The 23,966-nt window shown below is 34.8% G+C and overlaps 1 protein-coding gene across 4 annotated transcripts in view; it reads right to left on the bottom strand.

Annotated features, from left to right (window-relative positions):
* Positions 1–5,578: 5,578 nt before the first annotated feature.
* LOC128673276 (netrin-B-like) overlaps positions 5,579–23,966 on the bottom strand; it is a 145,290-nt gene continuing 126,902 nt past the window's right edge. The window contains exons 2-7 of one of the 4 annotated variants that reach the window (XM_053751015.1): positions 18,495–18,683; positions 14,320–14,469; positions 14,083–14,145; positions 11,857–11,931; positions 11,149–11,335; positions 5,579–10,638 (exon numbers count right to left, since the gene is read on the bottom strand). In XM_053751015.1, coding sequence (XP_053606990.1) covers positions 10,488–10,638; positions 11,149–11,335; positions 11,857–11,931; positions 14,083–14,145; positions 14,320–14,469; positions 18,495–18,683 — 815 coding nt within the window. In that variant the 3' untranslated portion in view covers positions 5,579–10,487. Of the gene's footprint in view, positions 10,639–11,148; positions 11,336–11,856; positions 11,932–14,075; positions 14,146–14,319; positions 14,470–18,494; positions 18,684–23,966 lie in introns of all 4 variants that reach the window. The other 3 variants (XM_053751016.1, XM_053751017.1, XM_053751018.1) reach the window with 3 other exon arrangements.

Below are 23,966 nucleotides of genomic sequence, written 5' to 3'. Positions count from 1 at the left end.
GTGCTGGCTTGATGCTGTCATCGACATGTATGCCATAATAGTCTGAATACAAAGGATGTTGAAGACAGTGGAGAAGAAAAAGTCGGTAAGCCAAACCTGGGCACCGACGCTTTACGGCTGAGGAAGGACCTGATAAACGCTTAGACGAGACAATTTATCCAATTTCCAGTGTCAATTCTGTAATTTGGTCATTTTAATCGCTCTGTGCCGTTACCGCGCGGGCGGTTGCCGATTCAAATTGATCTATTGTTTGAAATGTTGGAATTTGGGACGTCGTGAGGCTCAAGAACGTCTCACTTACTGTTATTCTTTCAAGGAATGTATCAGAATGCATTAAAATGCAATGCAGTTAGGTGGTTTATTTATGACGTACGAATTTTAATACCTACTTGATGTTAACGACCATATGGCTTAATAATAATCCATACTAATATTATAAATGCGAAAGTCTGTCTACCTGTCTGTTTCTTTTTTGTATGCATGTAGTTAAAGACAAATATAGGTTCAAACATGGCTACTTTTTTTTTTCAAAAACCAGCCCCCAAATGACTATAATGGGGGGTCTAATTTGCGGCAAAGCCGCGGGCAATAGCTAGTACCTAAATAATCATTATTTAACAAAATATATGTAAATCAAATTTAACAAATTTAATTTCCATATTGTCAAATTTTGAAAATTAAGTTACAAACTTATAATTTTATATTTAATTAATTTCACATATTTAATTAATTACACATTTTTCAGGTTTACCTGGCGCTTGGGTGTTGTGTTCTCGGATTTAGGTACTTTGGGATTAACTTGTGTTCAAAATTTTAAGGTTTATTTTTACGCTGTCGGACAATCTGTAAGATACGAGGATGATAGAGAAAGTTATTAATATAAAATAAACAATCCACCGAACCGGTGCAAATGCGCCGGTTAAACAATAGTTTATCAGTTAATTTCTTGTGTTTTATTCTAAGCAATCGACGGGTTTAAAAATTTGTCGGCGCAACTAGACGCTAAACAAACATATGGCCACTTAACACATATGAATGGAATCAAGTAAGTACATACGTGCTGGGTAGGCATGACTGGCACTGCGTTGTTAAGGGCTTTTGTACATTAAACGAAGTATTTTTCCGTCGAGGCCCTGCGATGCAGTGCAAAAACACCGTGACTTGCAAGATGGCGCGTGCACATCGTTGCTAGGGTTGTCAGTCAATTGTTTATTGTTATAAATATTTATATAAGTATATATTACATGTTGTCAAAAAAGCATTTGTCAGTACAAATTCTCACATATCATATGTAGGAAATCTTATTTTAATGTACAGATACGACTAGCTACATTTCATAGGAGTTTTCATATTGTACTTTTGATTGTGGTAATTCACCGAAATCACGTTCTTATTTGCATTTTACTTGAACTAATGCAGATGTTACCAACACAGCAAAATGTTATTAAGCGGACGTAGCTTAACATTTGTTTTGCTGGCTGTATGTACATTATCGCGAAATATCAAACATCGCACAGAAGCAGTAATATTTCTATGTCCTTTTCCGTACTTCACGCTTTATCTACTAAACCAACATTCACAGAACAGCGATGAATCAAAACTTTCTTCCTGGGTGAGTTCATTGATATTCGAAAATAAAGTGCTTTAATTGAGATTTAAATGCGCTATTCTAAGCCTGGCAATATTGTCTATTTGAACAAAAGTATTTAGACTTTAATTTCTCGTTTCTGACAACCCTGACTTAGCCAACGATCCGGCACGGCCTCAGCTCTCCTGACTCCAGGGATAATATTTATGGGGGCAGCCTTTGTACTACGCCAGCAAGACTGCTACATACTGAGTTTATTTTCATTTTCTTCAAAGAAACATTAGATTAATACGAAATTGTCATATTTCTATATCAAGTTCAGTTTGAAGACTTCAATGTTGTTTTGGTATTTTTTGACATATTTCCGAAGAAACAACTCATTTATCAACAACAAAACCCAATTAACTTTCCATTAATAAATCAAGTAGGTATAGTAATTACAGTACAGTCGACCGTATATCAAGTTACCATGCCTGGATCTTCATGCCACTGTAATTGGGGCGAGTTTGCAATTAATTTGGGTAGCTTCATAAGCTGTTGACTGTATAATGATAGAAAAATCAAATCATTTCAACCGTCGGTTCCCATAGTCATAAAAACAAATATGATGAAAAAAAAAAATTCTCATATAGCACAAAATCATTTGTGTGAGAAACCAATCTTCTGGTATTTACTGAGGAGGTGATTACAGCAATTTGGAGATGGTAATTGGCTGTTACTCTTTGCTATGGATCCTGTTCAAAAGTCATGCGTAATAAGTATAATTTAGAATAAAATGGTAGTAAATAAGCTGTGTGAACGAAGAAATTTTTTTTAATAACATTTTTGGTACAAACATTTTTTGATTGAAATATTTTTCACTACAAACTATATCAGTTATTTTTTTTTATTGATAAATCAGAAATTATATTATAATCAGAATTTGTTCACAGATATTCCATGTAAAAAAACTTCTCATACGGGAACCATATTTTTTATTTTTTTGGAATGTGTCAAACCGTATTGCAAAGGAAACCTGAGTCCTTTATGACATAGAAATAGCGGCGAATTTGCAATGATTTTGAATAGGTAAATGTGATGCCGACTGAAGCTATTTAATTATTGATACGTACAGTCAACAGCACATCAAGTTGCCCTGCATTAACCTCTATGGCGCGGTAATAGCGGCGAGTTTGCAATGAATTTGGGTAGGCTTATGTGCTGTTGAAAGTACCACAAATTTTCACAGTCAAGTAGATATTGGAAAATTCCACACAGATATTTTTTATTCACTACACCTATAAATTTCGATGTACGTACCGAGGCGATAAGCGCTCGCACCCAGCGTCCTAGATGCGCGACGAAATGTAGCATGACGCCGCGCGATGTGTAATGTAAATGTGTAATACTTCGCGTGTGCGCATTTGTTACCTTCCTAAACGTATAGAAAACAGGACACTTTTAATAGGTATAATATTGAAATGCCGATTAATAAATCAATTTATTTAAAGCCATGTGGTACATGCTATGGTGGAATGAACCAAGATTATCTTACACATTAATCTAACATGTACCTAATACATAATCAATAATGTTTAAAGTATTTTAAAAATAGAAATAAAATTATCCATAGCATACAGAAAATAAAATGATCCATATAGCATACAAATAGACATTAGAGAATCTGGAATGTCTGTCATGTTTTCCTCAAATATTGCGTCACGCTGCCCTGCCGCAGTTGTCGCTCACCCAGGACGGGTCAAAGAAATGCGCTCACGCGTGTACTCCCCAGGGAAATCAGCGACCAATGGGCAGACATTTGTTTTATTGTACCCACTCTAATCTTACGTGTTAACGGCCTTTTTCAAATAGTTTGCAGAGTTTTGCCATACTGTAATAAATTGTGGTTATATCTCAGCGAAATCGACCAGTCACTACGTAGCATAAAACAATGTCGGTTTCTGCTGTGTGTCGCTGTGTCGCTGTGTCTGCTTTGATGTATTAAACTATGCAAAAATTTTGTTGCAGGTAGCAAGGAAGGGCATTAAAGAAGGAAGTAAAGGGTTCCAGGAATAGAGGAAGACCTAAAAAGAAATGTATGGAGTGTGTCAAGGATAGTATGAACAGGATACTCCTTAGTATCAGTAGATATGGCAAACGACAGAACGAAATGGAAGGAACTTGAATCTGAAATGGTTCTCCGACAATTGCATCGTCTACGAACGATTCGCCGACAGAATAGAGGAGGCATTCTGTCGGCGAATCGTAGATGAAGGGTTCTGTCCTTCAAACGCCCGATGTCGAAACATTCTGTCGACGAAATGTTCGTAGACGAAGCAATTGTCGGAGAACCGTTTTAGGCTCAAGGAACTTACATACTGTGCCGACCCCACATGACTGGGATAAGATCAAGAAGAAGAAGAAGAAGAAGATGATGAAGAAGAAGAAGTAGAAGAAGAAGAAGAAGAAGTAGAAGAAGAAGAAGAAGATTTTGTTGCAGGTTTTGGTGATTCCTAAGGAAGGTTTAAGCGTATAATTTGTTATGGTTTTACAAGAGCGAAATGTAAGAGCGAAGCCGGGACGGACCGCTAGTAATTCATAAATTTGACTTAGACTTTAGTGGCTTTAATAATATTGTGGCTTTATTTTCTTGGATTGGTGACATGTGAAATGAAAAACTCTTACCTACATTTCAATTGCAGGAAAGAGAGGGAGGGAAGAGAAAAAAGTAATATGAAACGAAACACAAAATGCGTATATTAATGTAGTTTTATTTTTAAATAAATATAACCAATAACATTTATTACATCACAGGAGTAGGGTATCATAAAACACAATTCAAGTTTATCGAAATTCATTAAATCGAGCGATATTTTAGGCACACCACAGACAGGGCGTGAAAAACGGTAATCACGGTGTCTGTGGCCTGATTCGTGGTCAAGAGAATGAAATGTAGGTTATGCTAAATCAATATTACGCTTTACAATAATATTATGTACAGCCATTGAGACACGATTATGAAAAGGTCAGTAGAATCGACACCCTGCACAGACCCGATTTTTATGGGATCCCTTTTTTTCGCATAAATTTTTTATCCTAATTTAATTTAGCATTAAGAGTTAGGCATATCTTTTGTTGACATAATAATATTTTGACATAATTGTTTTTTGGCATACCTGTTCAATAAGCATAATTATAGTATAGGCTAATGTATTTTACCATAATTTTGATTTGCATAAAGCTATAGTGTAGCAGTAGGTTAGGGTGCGGCGGGGTGGCCCTTGGGCTACCCATAAGCCGCCAATATGCTTTAGAATATTATGCTTAAAAATTGGTATGCTTATGCGTAAAAAAACATTATGCCTAATTAATATTGTGCGTAACTATTATTATGATAAGTAAAAGTATGCCATGTTAAATTATGACATAAATCTGTATGCATAAAAATAGGGAACCGATTTTTATTCGAGTATGTACTTTGAAGTACTTTTTGAAAAAGAAAAGTACACGGGAAAATATCCCAAAACGCTTATTCTCATTATTTTTGTGGCATAAATTATTATTTTTTGATTTATTTATTTTTCAAAGATTGCATTTTACTTGTTTTTCGCGATCTATCCGAACGACTATCTATACTATATAATTATAAAGAATTACCTAAGCGTTTGTGCGTTTGGGAGTTTGTTTGTGTGGAAATTACCGAAACGATTTCAAAAATTCCTTCACCATTAGAAAGGTACATTATCCAAGATTCCTATAGGCTACATTTTATCTCAAAATTCCCACGCGAGTGAAACCCCGGACAACATCTAGCTATATTTTTATAAACATTCTTGTGATTGTTAATTTTATATATTCTTCTTTCTCTTGACCATTCGCGACAGCTCGCACATTAAACAATCATACCTTAAAATCCAATTGACATTCCTTACAAATATAAATAAAATATTACTAAAATATAATTTCATAAAATCATTACAATAAATGTCAACTAAATTCCTTTTTTGAAAATTTTCGTGGCAGTTTATTAGGCCTAAATAATTGTGCGTTCGAATTTAAAAATTAAAGCTTATTTGTATTTCTAGGCCTTTTTTTTTTAATTTTTTACCGGTAATTTGACGTCTACACTAACCATACTTTTACAATACTATTGCGAATATGAATTATTTAATTTGCGTCATTCAAGTTAATACTAGAATTGGTACAAAGTAAGTAGTAAAACTTTTTAAGTATTAAAAATATTGACAATAAACAAATACCTAGTTAATCAATATAAAACCAAGAATGGTTTGTATCATTTAACTTTGACGATAACTTTAACCTGCGTAGAAACACGTTTAAAAGAAACACATTTTTGTCGTAAACGTCACCGCACGCAGGTCAAAATCAACGACAAAGTTGACTGGTGCAACTCACCCTAAGACAGTTTTAAAAAATATATGACAAAACATAAAAAGAATTTTAAACAAGCAGATATCTTTAAAATATTGTTTTATAAAGTATGGTAAAGTGTCGTAAATGGCTAATATTATGCTTTGTTCAAAAAATAAAAAATATATATTATTTTCTCCATAGCTGTACTGTATTGTCGAATAAAAAAAAAACATTTTTCAATTTCGAAAAATTTTTAAACCGTTACAAAATCGCTAATCGCAAAATGTGTGTTTAAAAAAACGATGTACCTACTTTTATATTATGCTTGAATCTGTCAGATACTCTTTACGAACCCAAATTTAATTGTTTATAAATTAATAAACGAAATATTCACAAAGTTAGCATTAAACATACAAACATACTATGACTATAGTACAGTTACATATATATATCTATTTTGGAATATTTCTGTGACAGCACTTTGGCAGTACCTATAGTTTTGGCAGCGTCACGTGGGACAAACACCAATGGTAAATCAAAAGGGATGAAATTAGAACAATTATGATTTGTCAATTATATTCGAAAAGTTTTTTTTTATTAGTGTTGGCACACTAATAAAAAAACTTTTCGAATATATTTAAAAATCGCCATTAGATTATGTCCAAAAAGTTTGTATTCAATTAAAACAAATTAATTTTTAAAATATATTCTTTCCTTTTTTTTCCAAATGAGATAAAAAAAACTATTATTAAGTACTTTGACTTAAGTACTTTCACTAAACATATACTTACAGAGAAAACTTTTTATTTTTCGATATACCACCTAGACACGGCTATGTATTTTCGAGAGAAATACTATTATCATTGTAAACATTACAATTAAAATTTAACAATATATATTTTTTAAATTTAAATCAATGCGTATATTACGCTATTGCAATTAAAATTTAACATTATATTGTTTTTTTTTAATCAATGCGTATTTTGCTCTGCACTGTGTTGCCATCGCAAAAATACTCCAAAACGTCGTAAGCATTACCATAATCTAAAGATATGCATAACTAGAAACAGGTTAATAGATCGATCTACAACTAAAATACATTTTTTACAATCCGTATTACGATCAAGCAAAAATCTAAAGTCCTTTTAAATAGGTATTTTTAGTATTCTAAAATACGCCTTTGTTTCAAAACATGTATTTCGAGATTATTCTTAAAAATACACTTCCGAGAGATTTTTTGTTTTTCACTTTATGTTTAGTGTTTCGTCAAAAAAAGAATCCGTGTTTGTGTAAACATGTTTCAATTGTATAATTAAAGACATCGACGCATTGTTTAAAAAATGGAAAATTTAAAAAGTTAAATTTGGATAATATGGTGTACCGTTTACAGATTTGCCATCCACTTAAAAAAAAAAAGATTTATTATTAAGTCTGTCCGTTCCCAGCAGTTTCAGGGAATTTCAGGGACACACGACGCGTCGAAATTAATAGAAATGTTTTTAGCATTATATAGCAATATATGTATAGTTTGTGGTAGAAACTGGGGCCCATAAATCAAGATACGTTGTTGTTTATGTCCGATGGTTGCAATTGTTGTAAACTGTGCCGTGTGTCGGTTTGATTTATTTGACTAAATCACAGAGTAGGCGATTGGAGAGCCAAAGCTTTATACAAAACGTTTTATTGTTCTTGAAGAATTCGATTGCAGTGAATTTTGTTGCGCCGCCTCTTTTTCAAGCTTTGGAAGTCTGTAGGAGACTTAGCAATAAAAATTATCTTTGACGTCAATCGTACATGCATTACATCCAATATTTTGAAAATAAAGTTTTTGAATACAGTCATAAATGAAAAATGATTTTATATTTAGACATTTGTTTTATGAATGAGCTTTCTAGTATATCTAAGTATCTATAAAAAGAAGATGTGACAATAGAAAGTTTATCTTGTTAGTTAAGCTTTAAATTCTATTATGTATGTATTATATGAGCAGATGCATAAAATCCTTATTTAGGCGGACGTTATGAAAATTTAAAGCCAATTCAATTATTTTCCTCTTAATAATGAGAGGTGCGATAACATAAAGTGGCATTCACCGTTACGTCTAATATATCGCCTATTGGAGAGTTTTGTTGTTGTAAAGTTTATTTTCGGTATCTAATATATCATGATAAGTGATGGATACAATATTACCTGGAAAATATACAATAGCAATAGAAATGGACAAATACGGAGGCGAGTGGGTGTCAAAAAACAAATTCATATTTTTTTTTATACAAGAGAAGAAAGAGAGAGATAAAACAAGAAAAATATTTAGGGAATGACGCCTGTCATTGAAAAATTCAAATAGCTTTGGCGCTGTATAGTTCTACTCTGTGACCACACCACAGGTGTCATAAATACGTTGGACAACTCAATTGTGTGTGATTACGTTGTATTTTTGATTTGTGGGATGGCAATGTGGGGACCTTATCCACCGTTAAACCGACATCAAAAAGTGGAGTATGCTGTTGTAATGGCGAAACTTGTCATTACCACAAGGATGTGAAGGCCGATTATACAAACATATATTTGTATGTTACTAATGTTCACATATCTCTTTTTCCTGTAATCTACTAATAGGTACTCTTATTTTAACACTAGCATTTGCCCGCAACTTCGCCCGCGTTTGTTTCGTGCGTCCGCTTATAACTTATTATTACCGATGTCTCGAGATCTAAGCGACGTATCGCGATCAAACCTATACCAGATTATAAGTTAGACTATCCACTATACAACTGTCAAAACCGCATCAAATTTCATTCAGTAGTTTTTGCGTGATGTGCGAGCGAACATACAGACAGACGGCCTAAATTATATAAAAAAAATTTGGTTTCAGTTAGTCACACCTCATAATTATTTTTCTTAAATATCTCCTATGTACAGACATAGCCCACTTACAGTTTTAATATATGTATTATATGTATATATAATAAACCTTGAAATACATCCTTTAAGACAAAAGTACTTAACATTATTTTATGAAAACTTAGTAAAGCTAATAATACTGTACATACTTCTCAGTTGGGCAAACTGTAATGGCATGGTGTTGAAAAAAAATCTTTGTTCTGTACAGAATAAATCATATAATCGTATGACACATGAAGCGGTACTTTGGCAAGACACGTACGAAATTGAGAAACAGATCAACAATAATACAAGTCAGTTGACTAAAGCTTAAAAAAAATGAGGTGCTATTTTCAAATTGATCTTGGATTTATTCGATTTTTTCATTGATCGCGTTTGGTATTAAGTAAATCAACGAAAGATAATTTGCGCGATAATTTTTTAATAAATCAAATTATGAAAGATAAAATCAAGCATTTTTAAAGAAATCAAATAAATAGATGTATCTTCTGCTAAAGTTTGTTTCTATTATATATTTTGACTGACTGAAATCAACATCAACAGCCATTTAAACACCCCACTGCTGGGGCACTGGCCGTCCTTACTACGGATGAATAAGGACTTTGGGCCATGACCCACCACGCAGGCCCATTGGGGGTTACAACTGGGACAAACGGATTTATATGCGTTTGGTCACGTATCCAATGACCGACCGTTGTAAGTGTGTCTTGACAGCCACAATCACTGGCCGAGCGCGCTAATTTGGCTATTCTAATTTAACTGAAATAGTTATTAGATTTCCACTTGGCAACACTAGAATGGTTCATAAAAAAACATTATTAACTTTTAACATTTGCAAAAAGTTGTTAATGACAAGGAGTTAAGGCTTATGACACAGTTTAGTTATGAAATATAAGAGAAAATGAGAGAGAATTTACTTAATAATTAATTATATTTTAGCTTTAGTAAACTCACTAGTGACAAACATCTCAATTTCGGCTTAGTAGAAAATCTATATAGCTAATTATTATAAATAATACGTAACCCTTAACAAGTTTACATTAAATGAGGTACGAAAAACCATTGTGACTATGTTTTGTGGTGATGAATAACTACGATACTCTAAATCTCTAACGTCATCATCATACGATCACCCACAGAAACCATCATCAGCGGATGATCATCACAAGACCTTCAAAATTGTACTTAAAACAATATTAACATGCGCATTTTCCATATAAAATAACAATTAGATACAAAAATGCATGAAATGGAACGAAATATCATTAGTCTTATATAATTAATCTATTCAAATAAATAATCTTATTAATGTACAATTGAAACGAAATCCTAGGATGAGAAGGGCTCTCTCGAATTTTTGGCATAAAAAAGTCGTCGAAAAATCGTAATTCGAATCGGATTATACTTGTAACATTACATCATCTAAGTATGTGACTATTAAATTTAATGAGATTTAATATAGACAGCACATATATTGGCAGTAACAGTAACTCAACTACACATTCAATTCACATTTTGCACGGAACAGAGACGGAATCTTACCAAATGACGAACACGACTTGTGCCTTGGCTATGCATATAGCAATATCTTTGCCTGGCGTTCTTTTATTTTCGCGGGATATAAAAGCGCGGGTTTCGTGTTCTAGTGGCAGTTTATGGCGCGTCGCTGTAGCCGTCGGATGCGGCGATGCCAGTCATCGCGCCACTCCAGCATCAGAGTTCTGTCGCCAACTGTGAGCCCTGGTAAGCCAGACGATGATCCCTCCTTTTCCACTCCTAGGATTAGGTATGACCTGGGAAAATTAAATTGTAAACTATTTTTACTTAACAATCTATTGACGAAGTAAATCTTGGAATTGGTGATGATATAAATCAAATTGCAAGTTTTTAGCCAAAGGGCTGTCGTAGAGTTGGTCGTAGGCTACACGCTTGTAGGTTCGCTTAAATAATAATCGCCTAATCAGCTCATTGAAGCGGTAATCATACTCGTAGAGTTGCTGTTCATGACTAATCTCAGCCATTTCACATTCACACATATTGAGTTCCACAGCGCGCACATAGACGGCGTCTTCTGGAAGCTTATAGACTATCAAATCACTCATAGATTGCCTCAACTAGTGACATTGAAGATTGATCACAATGACACAAACTAACTTGACCTAAGGGCATTTGCAGGCGAGATCCGCGGCGCGCATATAGATGACTTTCCCGCCACGGTGCAGGTGACACCTGAGAGCTCGCTTATAGACCGCCTGATCTCTTAAAGATTGCTTTATTTGACAGTCGTAATGACTGAAACTCACTTGTTGATCTTGAGCTTAGGGCACTTGCAGGCGAGGTCCGCGGCGCGCACGTAAAGGGCGGTGCCGCCGCGGCGCAGGCGACTCCTGGGCGCTCGCTTGTAGACCGCCTGCACGCTCAGAGACAGACGCACCCATCCGTTCGCTGCGCCGGCGTTCGCCTCGCGACCCACTAGTTTGCCCATTATGACTGGAACAAAGATTAGGTTGAAATTGATAAGATCAACTGCGACAAAGGACAAACGATTAAATGAAAATCAGCGTTGTCGACAAAATAGAGGAGAAGTGTCGTTGTGTGTGTGTTTGTGTTTACTTTGGGCGGTAAATAATGATTACAAGCTGGTCTCTTCGGTTTTCTCCGAAAATGTGACTTTGATGATTAAGCTAAAAATTTAATATTAAAAAAAATCGCCTATTATCTAGGTTGTTCCAAAAGAAGATATCATACTTACTGCAAGGGCGAAAAGAGTTCCAACACAAAAATCTATTATTAAAATGCTATTTAAAAATACATTCTCCTATTGCAAGAAATTTTAATAATTTAAATCCTAGGTAATTTGCGCATCAATAACGAAAAAAAAACAAAAAAAAGCTGCTACTTCAAATTATTTTACCATTTCTATTTTTTAAACCCGAAGATGTGACCGCAGAGTTTGCAGCCCTATGCTACAGGGTTAGTAATGACACACTCGATAAGAAGTATCGACTCACCGTAGTCTCGGCTGCAGAACTTGTTGAGATTTAGCGTGCGTGCGCCGGCGCGGCACCGTCCGCACTGATCCGCTGCTGGCAGAGAAAACTTACGTCAACACATGCGCTGACACACAAACAGATCAATCATAAACATTGGATATTGTTAGAAATTCCAGAAACGAACTGAAGACGATGGACAAGCTTTTTTGTAGACCGCCCGAAAAAAGATCACGCCACACTGTTACCGCACCGCTCCCATCAAAATAACGTTCATTGAAAAGTGAGCTTTAAACCGTACTCTGTAGATATACTTTACATTGACAACATATTAGCGGACAGCTCGCTGTCGGCGCTCGTCTTGTCAATGTAAAATATGTCTACAGTAGACGCTTTATAGCTCAATTTTCTATGAATGCTATCTTGTCGAACAGTGCGGTGTAGTGCGTGTAAAAGCGTGTAGTGCTAAATACTCAAATTTTTTGATCAATGTCTTCTCGTATTCTTTATATATTCAAAGGAATTCCTCCATATATGATTGTGATAATGTTTTCAAAGTAGTTGTCGTTGAAGTAGCTCTTCTTATTTTTGTAAATATTAATAACGATACATTTTGCACAGATTTTCACATGTTTTTCATTTATTCTTGATGAAATTTTAATTTATCATAGTACCACTGGAGTTTACCTTAGGGATAGCTAAAGGGTAGATAAGTAATAAATCCATTACGTTACAATAATCTAGAAATAAAAAAAAAAACAACATTCATCATACAATCTAAAAGTCACAACACAATAAACGTCTTAAAATGAGTTCATTAAAACAAAATATGAAAAGAACTTTACTCAGAGATGAAATAATATGTAGTTACGTGTGGAGCTAGGTCACTATTAGATGAGTGCAATCTTAAAAAAAAAATTAATAAACTAAAACTGAATTACCTTTTTTTCGGCACTGACGAAACAAACAAAAAACAAAACAGTATGAGTTACAATGAACATGATTGGAATAAGCTGTAAATCAAAGCAATATAAGAATTTCAAAATGGCTGCCAAAGTCGCCTTTGAAATCCCATTTTAACTGAAAACATCGACTGTTCATTTAAAACATTGACTTATACATTTATTATTTGACCAAAACTATGACAAAAAATATAATATATTTTTTTAATTGTTTTAATAATTACTTATAAATTAGTATAGTATCCAGCGTTTTCTTCTATATTTGGTCAAATAAGTTCAAAATACTTCAGTTACGTCCATGACTTTAGTAATTAAATTTTAGAAAAATTCGCTGCAAAGAAGAATTACCATAAGAATATGTATTGATTCGGTTGTACGTGGTGTTTGTCTGTAATAAATAAATTTATTGTTTCCACAAATGGTCTGACTGCGGTTAAAAGACAATAAAATAGAACCTGTGACCGCAACAACCTTACACACAATAAATATTTCAATATATTCGCTTGAAAATAAAACAAGAACTGCAATGACAGATATCTTTTTAGAACTAAACAAATGTGTAGTTTTTTTTTTGCAGCTTTATTTCAATTATAGCCATATAATGTGCAAATTAATATAAATACGTATGTAATGACTGTAAGTAGCTATTGTACATTTAGAAGTTCCTACTCACAGTCATTTAACACGAGAGTTCAAACGAGATACCACCTGAAATCAATACCCTAATTTTCTAGAATGATTTTTAATCCACGGATTTCATGTTTAATTGTCTAAAGTTTCTTTGTTTCGAAAGTCAATAGCGTTATTTACAATTTATTAAATATATATAAAACTTATATTAATGGTAAGGCCATAGGTTTTCCCGTTTAAATAAGTCGCTTATGTTGCAAAAACACAAATACGTTAGTTATGATTTATGTTACTTCTCTAAACGGTGTAATAAAGAGTTCATCACAGACTTATATAATAACCTGTGGTGGCCAAAATCTTTGGTCAGCAATAAATAAAATTATGTAGTGGTAATTAAATGAAATTATATTGAATTTCCAAAATATAAATAGCAATTTTACGTGTTAAAGTTAAAGACCATCGGCGGCAATATTATCTGTCAATATGAAAAAATATTTAAACTAAGAACACACTGTAATTTCTTCTTGTATCAGTGGCTAGTGTACAAAAATAAAATCTGGACACGTGGAGTTTATATGTCTATCTATCTCGTTTGAGCCTCGTGGCCATGCGGTGAGATGAGGCGGGAGTGCAATGAAGTCCACTTACTACTTACCGCGGGCCGGCTCCCCGTCCACTGCTTCCATAGCTTGCACTGCAGTCACCACACGAGGGATGCCTGGTGGAAACATATGGTCAAATCAAATATCTTTAACGTGTTTCAAGGAACAATAAGAAACACGATTTTGTGATGAATAGAGGGTAGTGGCAATTGCCTCTGCTCGCTCGTTTCAATTCTTCCCTCTCACTCACACTGGGTGGATCTCACTAGGTGAAAGACTACAATACTCACGTATGCAGGGCGCGATGTGGCTCCTGGACTGCTGGAACCCTTTAGCGCAGCGGTTGCAGGTGGTGCCGGTGACGCCGTCCTTGCAGGGGCACTGCCCGCTAGTCTGGTTGCAGGTCTTCCCACTCGCTCCCACTGGATGGCAGTCACACGCTGGCAGAAATATAGAAAGATGAGTGATTAGCTTTTGGAGAAAAGATTCATATTAGCTGTCTATCAATTAATTTTTATCCTGACTAATACCTTACGTTCATCATCATATCGAAGGTGTTATTGCTAACACTGGTGTCAGATTTTATTCAAGTCGCCTAAAGGTATCTGACATGACTTTTACTTTTATGACTTTTACTTCAAACGCGTTGAAATGGTGAGACTCGTAATTCCCATTACTGATTATCATCACCACAAAGTATTTAAGAACATCGTTCTTGTTGGTGGAACAGCGTGCATTTCCGTTATGAATCCTCTATGATCATTTCACTAACGATCACTAGCAAACAGACGTGCAGATGGAGTCTGTGAGAGTGGATACGTCCAAAGTGATACGACCCCTGCGGCTGCGCTGTTATTACGATTCAATCGTCAATTTACTTGAGGAAGGAATAATTTCTAAAAATTTACATTACCACATTACAGATTAATTACTTTAAGCTCAGAGTAAAACTAATTCTTGTTTTTTTTTTTCAAATTTGAAAAATGTAATGACAGCGTGACCGCACCTGTCAAATCGCTCTGAGAAACACCCGTGAACGTCTGCAATTCTTGGGGTGTCACCAGCGCGTTTCAGACCCTGAATAAATCTTTTCACGTAGCTTTGAAGAGGTAAAGTTATTTTGAAGTCTCTAGGGCAACCATGGCATCACATTCTATAAAGATCCAGAGGAGATATTGCATTATTTTCTAGAAAATATTTCTACAAAAGCTTTACAATATTCTATCAACTATTCAGTGAAAATCGGGACTGTCGCCGCCGAGGTCGCCATCATCCTGTGATCTACGTGGTCGTAAAAATGTCGCATTTCAATTCGTCTCTACGACCTCTGGTCGGCGGGTGACCTATATCACACGCATAGAACTGTTACTGGAAGTACCTACCATTTATTATTAGAGGAAGACCATTAACCACATGGTAAGAAATCATCTTTCTTATATTATAGTCGTATTCCTCATAGTTGAGGCTCATGGCCATTGATTGGCCGGTGATTTATCAACTGGTGTGTGAAATGGAGCAGTGACTACTAAACCACTCCATTAATATTGCCCAGGACGTCGTTGTGTACGTTACATTCCACGTAATGGCCACAATCCAGTCATGAGGAATACGAATATGAAACGAACGAAAAGACCAAAAAGTCACATCTAGTGTAAAACTTAATTCTGTGGCGAGCTCCTCGTCCAAACCCAATTATTCGAATGTCTGATAGAACGACGCAATCGCCACTTTACGGAGTGTGAACTGGTTCGAAAACGGTTTGTGAAAACTAACTTTATATTGGTTTGCGTCCTGCAAGACGAGGGTCTGTGTACGTAAGAACTTTATCTGTTTATCGTGATTTTTGGAAATTGAGTTCTTAAATGGCTGGGGACGAAACGATTTTTGTTATGACTTTTTGTAGTATATCTTGCAGTATAATTTTGTTTTTTGCTAAAATCATCTTGTTTTGTGCTTAGACCCATTGTTAAACCGTAAAGTCAGCTATTTTTTTTTATCTGCAATTGGCTGGCTATTTTATTATTATCTATTTTATCTATTTTTTATCTGACTTACGTTAGATTTGATTTTAGAGGTCCATATTATTTAAAAATAATTTGTGCATTTATTTTTTCTGGAGGTCTCTTCTAGAATGTAGCAAATTTATAATTAAGTATATCTGTAAAATTTTTACATTCCAAATTTGTTTCAAATGATTAATTATCTTTATCCAAACAATTGTTTTAATATTTATTTTTAAGTATTTAAATACATAATCGAAACAAAATGTAAGCGCTCCGAGCATGTAATTAAAATAGTGTGATGTACAATTTAATTAACAATGTTTAATTACAAAATGTTATGCCAGTCGTCGAAAAAACACATATTTCACCTAAAAATCACACGGAATATGCGAAATTTCGGAGTAAAATTCACAATTTTACTATTGCGAAACAAAGGGCGGCGTGTGGACAACGCATAAGTGGTCGATTTTGTGACAGAGCCGATTCCATAAAAATTGGCAGTATTGGGACCAAAATGTGAGCCCAAACCATAGAAAAAGAGTTTAACTATCATGCTAGAGCGCAGACAGCAGAAATGAATATAGCACGTTTCGAATTTCAAACTTATTTATTTTTAATTTAACTTCAAATGTGCCATTTTTAAACATAAAATATTTTTATAATCTTTATAACAATGAAAATGTATGACTTCTGATTAAAAAGTATCTCTACCAATACATATTAAAGTAATAAATTTATAGGTTTATGTAAGTACACAAAAACTTTATTTCTTGATTGACATCGAATTTCGATAAATCCCGGCCCGGTTGTTCCTGATTCGAGTACTGATTTTTTTTCATCCTATTTAAATGTTAAAAACATTTACATGTTCCAAGTTATAAAGGCAGGTCAATAAGTGTTCTCTGTGGTGCATTTGGAGAGGGTAGATCTGGGTTTACTAATACTCGTGATACATTCACAGAGCATCATATCACAACATGCGATATCAGAAAGTTTGCATAGATTTAATTTTTCTATCAAAATCACGAATTTAAACTCTCCATCGCGTTCTCTACGTTGTGGTTGCTCTAAGATTGGGTGATATTGTACCTCTGGGAGTTCATGTATTTATGTACCCACTTTTGCGCTGACACAGAATCCGTTTTTTGGAATGAACTCTGTCGTACGTGGGGTTACGTTATATGCCTAGGGGACGATTTTGTTGCGGGTCACTTTTTACTGTTATTTGTTTTTTTTTTTTGCGGAATAGGGTAAGGTATAAATGCAAGACGAGAGCAACACTATTATTTTGCAAGACTCCCGATTTGATCCCTGATAAGAAAGTGCAGTTTTTTATAAGTTTGACTTGTTTGTGTATAAAATAGTTTTTATGTTTCTCCACAAAATTAATATTTAATATCGATGAAAATGATCATCATATAGTTTCGGAGATCTGTTGCCCGAACAGTCCGAAGAACCTGTCTCACAAGTGTAGATATGTCTAGGGAGATAGTTGGAAAGCTGGAGAGTGAAAATGATTGGCTATGTATTTCCTCGGGCGGAGTTGCGGGCAATCACTAGTATAAGACCAAGCTAGAAGTTTCCTTTCTCGAATGCACTGAAAATAACATCGTCCTGAAAGTATCGTTAAACGGTTACCATAAACAAGGACCCAGCTCTGTTACTATAGTATCCTGTTTATTTGATCTTACAGGTGTAAACTTTATGGCCGTATTTGTTTTAACTGTGCGCGGCGCCTGTATTTATTTATAGCTTTAAAATTCGAACTCGCGTTTTGAACAGACAAAACACTATTTCAATTTAAAAAGTAAACAATGTGACACATTTTCTTTTTTGTGTTTTGTGGCCAGCATTGATAGTGGTGACTACGACAACTACTATTACCTTCTTATAATGAGCTATAAAGTTTTGAAATTAGAACAATCATTATTTTTTCGTTTTGCGGACATCTCAAAGTCTTCTTTTTATTTAAATTATATCAATAACAATAAATATGGCATTATTTATTGTTATTAATATAATTTAAATTGGTAAGGTATTTGTGAGAAATTATATTCAGAAAACGATCTATCTTACCACCGGGACTATCCTGTAACCTTGTTGGCATTAGTTAGCCCATCGCAAACATATTCAGATCATGTTAATTGCATGTAATAATTGTACTTTGTAGTTCTATTATAACTAATTGTTTTGTTACTACTGCTTGGCACTACCGTTAGAGTCAAAGGAAGTTTTACTTTCCCGTAATTCTACCATTCTTATTGGCTGATGAAAAGCATATTGTAGAACTACATATTTACATGATTTCAATTTTATTTTTGGCTGCCACTAGATGGCGGTAAGTAGTCGTAATTAAGTCATGTCAGATGCCTTAGGCAACTTGAATGAAATCTGACACGAGTGTTAGCAATAACACACTTGATATGATGATGAGTCGACAGTTCGTATTCTGATATACTTACGTTTGCAAGCCTTTTTATGAGTGATGGGCTTGGTAGGGTCCCTGTAGTAGCCCTCCCGGCAATAGTGGCAGTGTCTGCCAGCTGTGTAGTGCCTGCACTTGAGGCAGACGCCCCCGCTGGCGCGTCCAGAAAGCTTGTACAGCTCCATGTTGAAGCGACAGCGCCGCGCGTGCCCGTTGCAGTTGCATTCTGGTAGAGGATGAAAATTTATTTTTAAAAAATATGAAATATTATGTAAAATGTGTTGAAAATGGAACATAAACTATATGGACTTGAAGGTGATTAAATAACGGTTTATTTGAATAAATGGAGAGAAATATTTTTTATTCTCTGAATTACTGCGTGAAACTTTTGATGAACTCCACACAAATACAGGTTATGATTACAAAAGTTTCTAAACTAAATCAAAAGTTTTTTCTAACGGTTTATCGGTAATCAAAAGTAAGTTTTTAAACGAAATTATCTATCATATCATGATATCACGTTTAATGTAAATCTGTTTTTAGGTTTCCTAAAATGTGGCAAATTCTTTAGTATTCAAAAGAAATTGTAATGTCTTAACTAAAGAAAACGTATTTTTGATAAACGTTTCGATTGCTAGTTACAATTACACATAAGTAAGATAGACATTTTTATTACAAATGTAAATGAACAAAACCAATTAGAAAAGAATTTTCTTAATGCAATAAAACGTTTTAAGTAATGGTAAGTTAAATTAATTTGTAAGTTACACTGTATGATAAATTTCAAGCAAATAAAGTATGTATTAGAAAGCCTGAGTAACAGCCATCACATTGCCAGTGTTGCTACTGCGACTGTGACATATGACGTCATTACAGCCGCGAGAGGCGTCAGGGTTGCCAGTTAAAATCACTATCTTTACTTCTATACTATTATTATAAAGAGGTAAGCGTTGGATGTTTGAGGCGAGTAATCTCCTAAACTACTGAACCGATTTCAAAAATTCTTTGACCATTATCAAAATCAAATTATTTATTCAGAAATTAGGCTTTCACAGGCACTTTTTCACGTCATATTCTAAATTAAATGATGTTTACCAAAGTTACAAACTACTAGCATTTCGGAACGACCACTGCTGAGAAGAAAAGCCGAAAGAAACTCATTCAAACAGTGTTGGTCCCTATTATGCCAGAAGGGCTTACAATTTTTTCAATATAAATTTATGTATAATTTTTTATCAGTGTAAGTATAACAAGTTACATTATTAGTTACAAGTTACATTATTAGTTACAAGTTGCATTAAAAAGTTACATTATCCAGGATTGCTATACGCTATATTTTATCTCAAAATCCCCACGGGAGCGAAACCACGGGTAACATCTAGTATAGTATACAACAAAATCGCTCGACGTGTCTGTCTGTGTTTTTTGAGCTTTCTTCTTTTAAACCGCGCAAGGAATATTGATGCACTTTTACTGTTATTTTGACTATATATATTTCCGAAGATTTATCCATACAGGGCGGGTCGTTAGTAACTTTTAATTTATTAAATCAAACGCTAGCAGTAGTTCCTTCATAGTCGTATTCCTCATGGCTGAGGGTCGTGGTTATTACGTGGAATGAAACACACACAATAACTTTCTTGGCATTATTAATGGAGTGGTTTGCTATTGCCTTCTCCATTTCACACACAAGTTAATAAGAAACAACCAGTGTGCAGGTTTCCTCACGATGTTCTCCTTCACCGGAAGCAAGTGGTGGTCGATGAAAACTACTATACATGAGTCAGATTGGTATACAAACTCATGTGGTACGAGTGGGATTCGAACCTGGGACCTTTCGATCCACAGGCGGGCGTCTTAATCATTACATCACCACCGCTTACAGCAGTAGTTCCTAATGGCTTGTAATTCAAATAAATGCCTTTAAAATAACATATCCAGAGGACATTACAGAGGTAAAAATATCCATAGGACTCAAAATGTTAGCTGAAAACTTAGGATCAATAAATATGTTGTCCACCACACCAGTCAAAATATCCGTTAATGCATATAGGAACTGAAGTTAGAGTATCTGGCAACCCTAACCTCATAATGTGGCATATCAATTATATTACTGAGGCGACTGTCACATGCGATTCGTAAGCAATCTTAATAATAATAATAATAAATGTCAAACGACCACAACTTGGTCACGATCAATTAGATTTATTGAAATAAATGAGCCAGCGTTTGTGCTGCCGACGGTACTTTCTCTGTAGAATAGAAAATTATACTGATGTTGCGGTGTTATCGCGTTAGAGGGCAGTAAGTACCTACTAGCATTTGGCGTAAGTAAATAGTTTATTTGAACATCGGTCCTGGCAGAGGGAGCAATGTTTTTTTTTGGGGACAAAATTCTCACATCTACTCCCGATACGCAACACACTTTTCATTCCCGCACAAGTAGGTATCTTCATACTTGTTATAAAACAAAGTCCCCTACCGCGTCTGCTTGTGTGTTCGCGATAAACTCAAAAACAAAAAAAGACAGTGCGATTCCAGAGGAAGGTTTAGGTTTAATTTACGTACACAAAAAACTTAAAATATAATTTCCATTATAAAAATGAGTACAAGGGTGCTACTTATTTCAAATGAAATCTCTTCCAGTAGACCTAGAGTTTATTATGTCTTTACACGAGCGAAGCCGGGACGGGCCGCTAGTACGTTATAAAGAAATACGTCTGCGTCACACAACACTGCACTGAATAACAAAAGTTAAGTCAGTTATGATTGAAGCCAGATACTGCCTCTAGAATTTTCGGTACAACAACAAACTGTGTAATTATGCTCTTGCGCATAAAACTGTCATCGCGGTGATCTGTTGAATATAGAAAGCATAGTGCGTGTTGATAGTACAGATGCCTTGATCTACGATCTTTTCTTGTAAGAGTCCTTATGCACTAACAATTGTTCTTTGTGTTATTCTTCTAGTTGTTATGTTGTGATATCCTACTAATAACATAAATGCGAAAGTTCGTGTGTTGTGTATATTTGTTACTCTTTCACGCGAAATCTACTGGACGGGTTGTTATGAAATTTTGTACACGGGTAGAGTATAACCTGGAAAAAACACAGAGGGTTCGTTTTATCCCGACAATCCCATGGGAGCGAAGCCCCGGGGCGCAGCTAGTGTAATATACTTACAGACTGACAATGATATTTGACCAAAATTGGCAACATTGAAAAGTCATTGCATGACTTGGGATACTTTTCTTGTTCATCGTATGTGTTAATTTATTATTGTAACAAAATAAATTATGTTATTACCAACTAAGAACACACAATGTTTGCTTTTAATTTTCCAAATTAAATAAAATTATTTTTACATTATGCCAAAATAATGATGATCTTGTTCTCAATACATGTAAATTGATGAACACAAATATCCTATCGTATGTTAATGACATTTTAAAACCAAGAAGACGGCCAGTGTGCACGCGCTTTAAATATTTCGGTGAATCGTAATTCAGAGCTGTGAACAGTGAAATTAAAAGTTACTGTGTGTGTAGTCTGCATTATGTATTACATGAATACTGGGTGTTTAAACGTAGGTATTTTATGTTGAAATACACAAATGTCATGTTATGAATAGTTATGGTCTTATCAGAGACAAACGCCAGTAACCTAAATACTTTCATAAGCTTTTATAAATAAATATATAGGGACAAATCACACAGATTGAGCTAGCTCCAAAGTAAGTTAGAAACTTGTGTTATGGGTCTAACTCAACGATATTATATATTTATAGGTAAATAATCAAGACTCAGGTCAATCTGAAAAATATCATTTTCCATGTTGACCTGACCGGGGATCGAACCCGGGAGCTCCAGTGTAGCGGTCCGGCATGATGACCATTAGACCACGGAGATCGTCAAAAGTTTGAAGAAGATTTTTTGTTGGTATCACAGATATAAAAACATTACAATGTAATCTATATATATATGAAACTCTTGCGTTACTGAGTGAGTGACTGACTGATTGACAGACAAAGCATAGCCGAAACTACTGGGCGTAGATAGCTGAAATTTGGTGTGTAGTGTAGGTTCCTAGGACAGTGTAGGGGAACACTAAGAAGGGATTTCCTGAAATTCCTATGGGAAACGTATTTTTACGCACATACGAAGTTGCGGGCAAAAGCTAGTGTTCTTATATGAGTGGTTGGTATACACGATTAGTTTGGACGACAATGTGTGACGATGACTACAAATAAAAGCTTGTGTCAAATTGGAAGTTTTGACTTTATAGAAGTGAGCAATGTGTTATTGTTGTTTTAAAAATGAATTTAATTATAATATTATCAAATAATATCTATATAACTTTTAACGTAGCATGATATAGACACATCGATTGCAAAAAGCTGCCTGTCTGTTGTTCAATTCGATTAATAAATAAATATATGATCGATTGCCATATGTAATTTATAGCGTGTCCTGAGTGCGAAATTTATATTTATATTCATAATTACAAAAAATAGCGAAAATTTGTTTGTCTGATAAATTGTCACAGAAAATTAGATTTTATTAAACATACTGTATGTTCATATGTATTTACACATAAGTATATTATTTTTCGAACCGAAGCTTGGTAGCAGCTGGTAAAAGATAGTTCATTATGAGAGACAGGAAGATAAAGGGGAAACACGTTCAGATAATAGGCTGGTGAGGCGTGTGGTTGTAGTCGCCTGCAAGTCAAGTCATAAGGGAACTCTATTCGCAAGCAATAGAGGTGAATTTGCTTTGATTTCGCGTAGGTTAATGTGCTGTTGACAGTACCAGCAAATGTACAGTCAAGTCGACGAAAAAAATAAATTAAAGAATAAAATTACTAATAAGTAAATAATTAATTACTTTAGTTAATTAATTATTTAACTAAAGTAATTCCTTATTTTAACGGGTTGTTTCATTTACATCTGACCATTTATATAAAAATTGCTCAAATAGGTTGAAAATTCGCAATAAGTAAGATATCTTCAGCATCGTAATGAACTACTGCACTTATAAGTTACAGTTGTTGCCTGCAGCCCTCCCGTGGTAGCCTATGTTTAATCACGGATTATATAATACTTTAACCATGGCTTTAGTGGGAGAAATCTTGGGACTGTGACGCCGCGAATCCCGGCGTGAGCGTAAAAAAATGAAACTTACAAAGTAGAAAATATCACGTGTGTTTTTACAAACGACCGATTCACGTTAATTAATCCATCTTGGGAATGATATTGCTGCTTTCTGGCTGCCAGGGCTGTGTCCTTATCATCTCGACATCCAAGGACATGGCGTGGTCCTATTCTAGGGCGGGAGTACGCTTCACGTGTACATAAATAAATGAGGACCTAGTAAATAACAGTAACCGAACCGGTGATTTCTTAATTGGCTCTCACTTTCGTAAGGACACGTGCACTCAAAACGAGTCCTGTACGTGACACGCCGCTTCCGACGACGTCTTAACACGCGCGTGCCACGGAATAAAATGA

Source organism: Plodia interpunctella, chromosome 10, assembly GCF_027563975.2.
Source record: "Plodia interpunctella isolate USDA-ARS_2022_Savannah chromosome 10, ilPloInte3.2, whole genome shotgun sequence".
NCBI lineage: Eukaryota > Metazoa > Arthropoda > Insecta > Lepidoptera > Pyralidae > Plodia > Plodia interpunctella.
The sequence above is the reverse complement of the archived record's forward strand: the minus strand, read 5'-3'. Positions and strand labels throughout refer to the sequence as shown.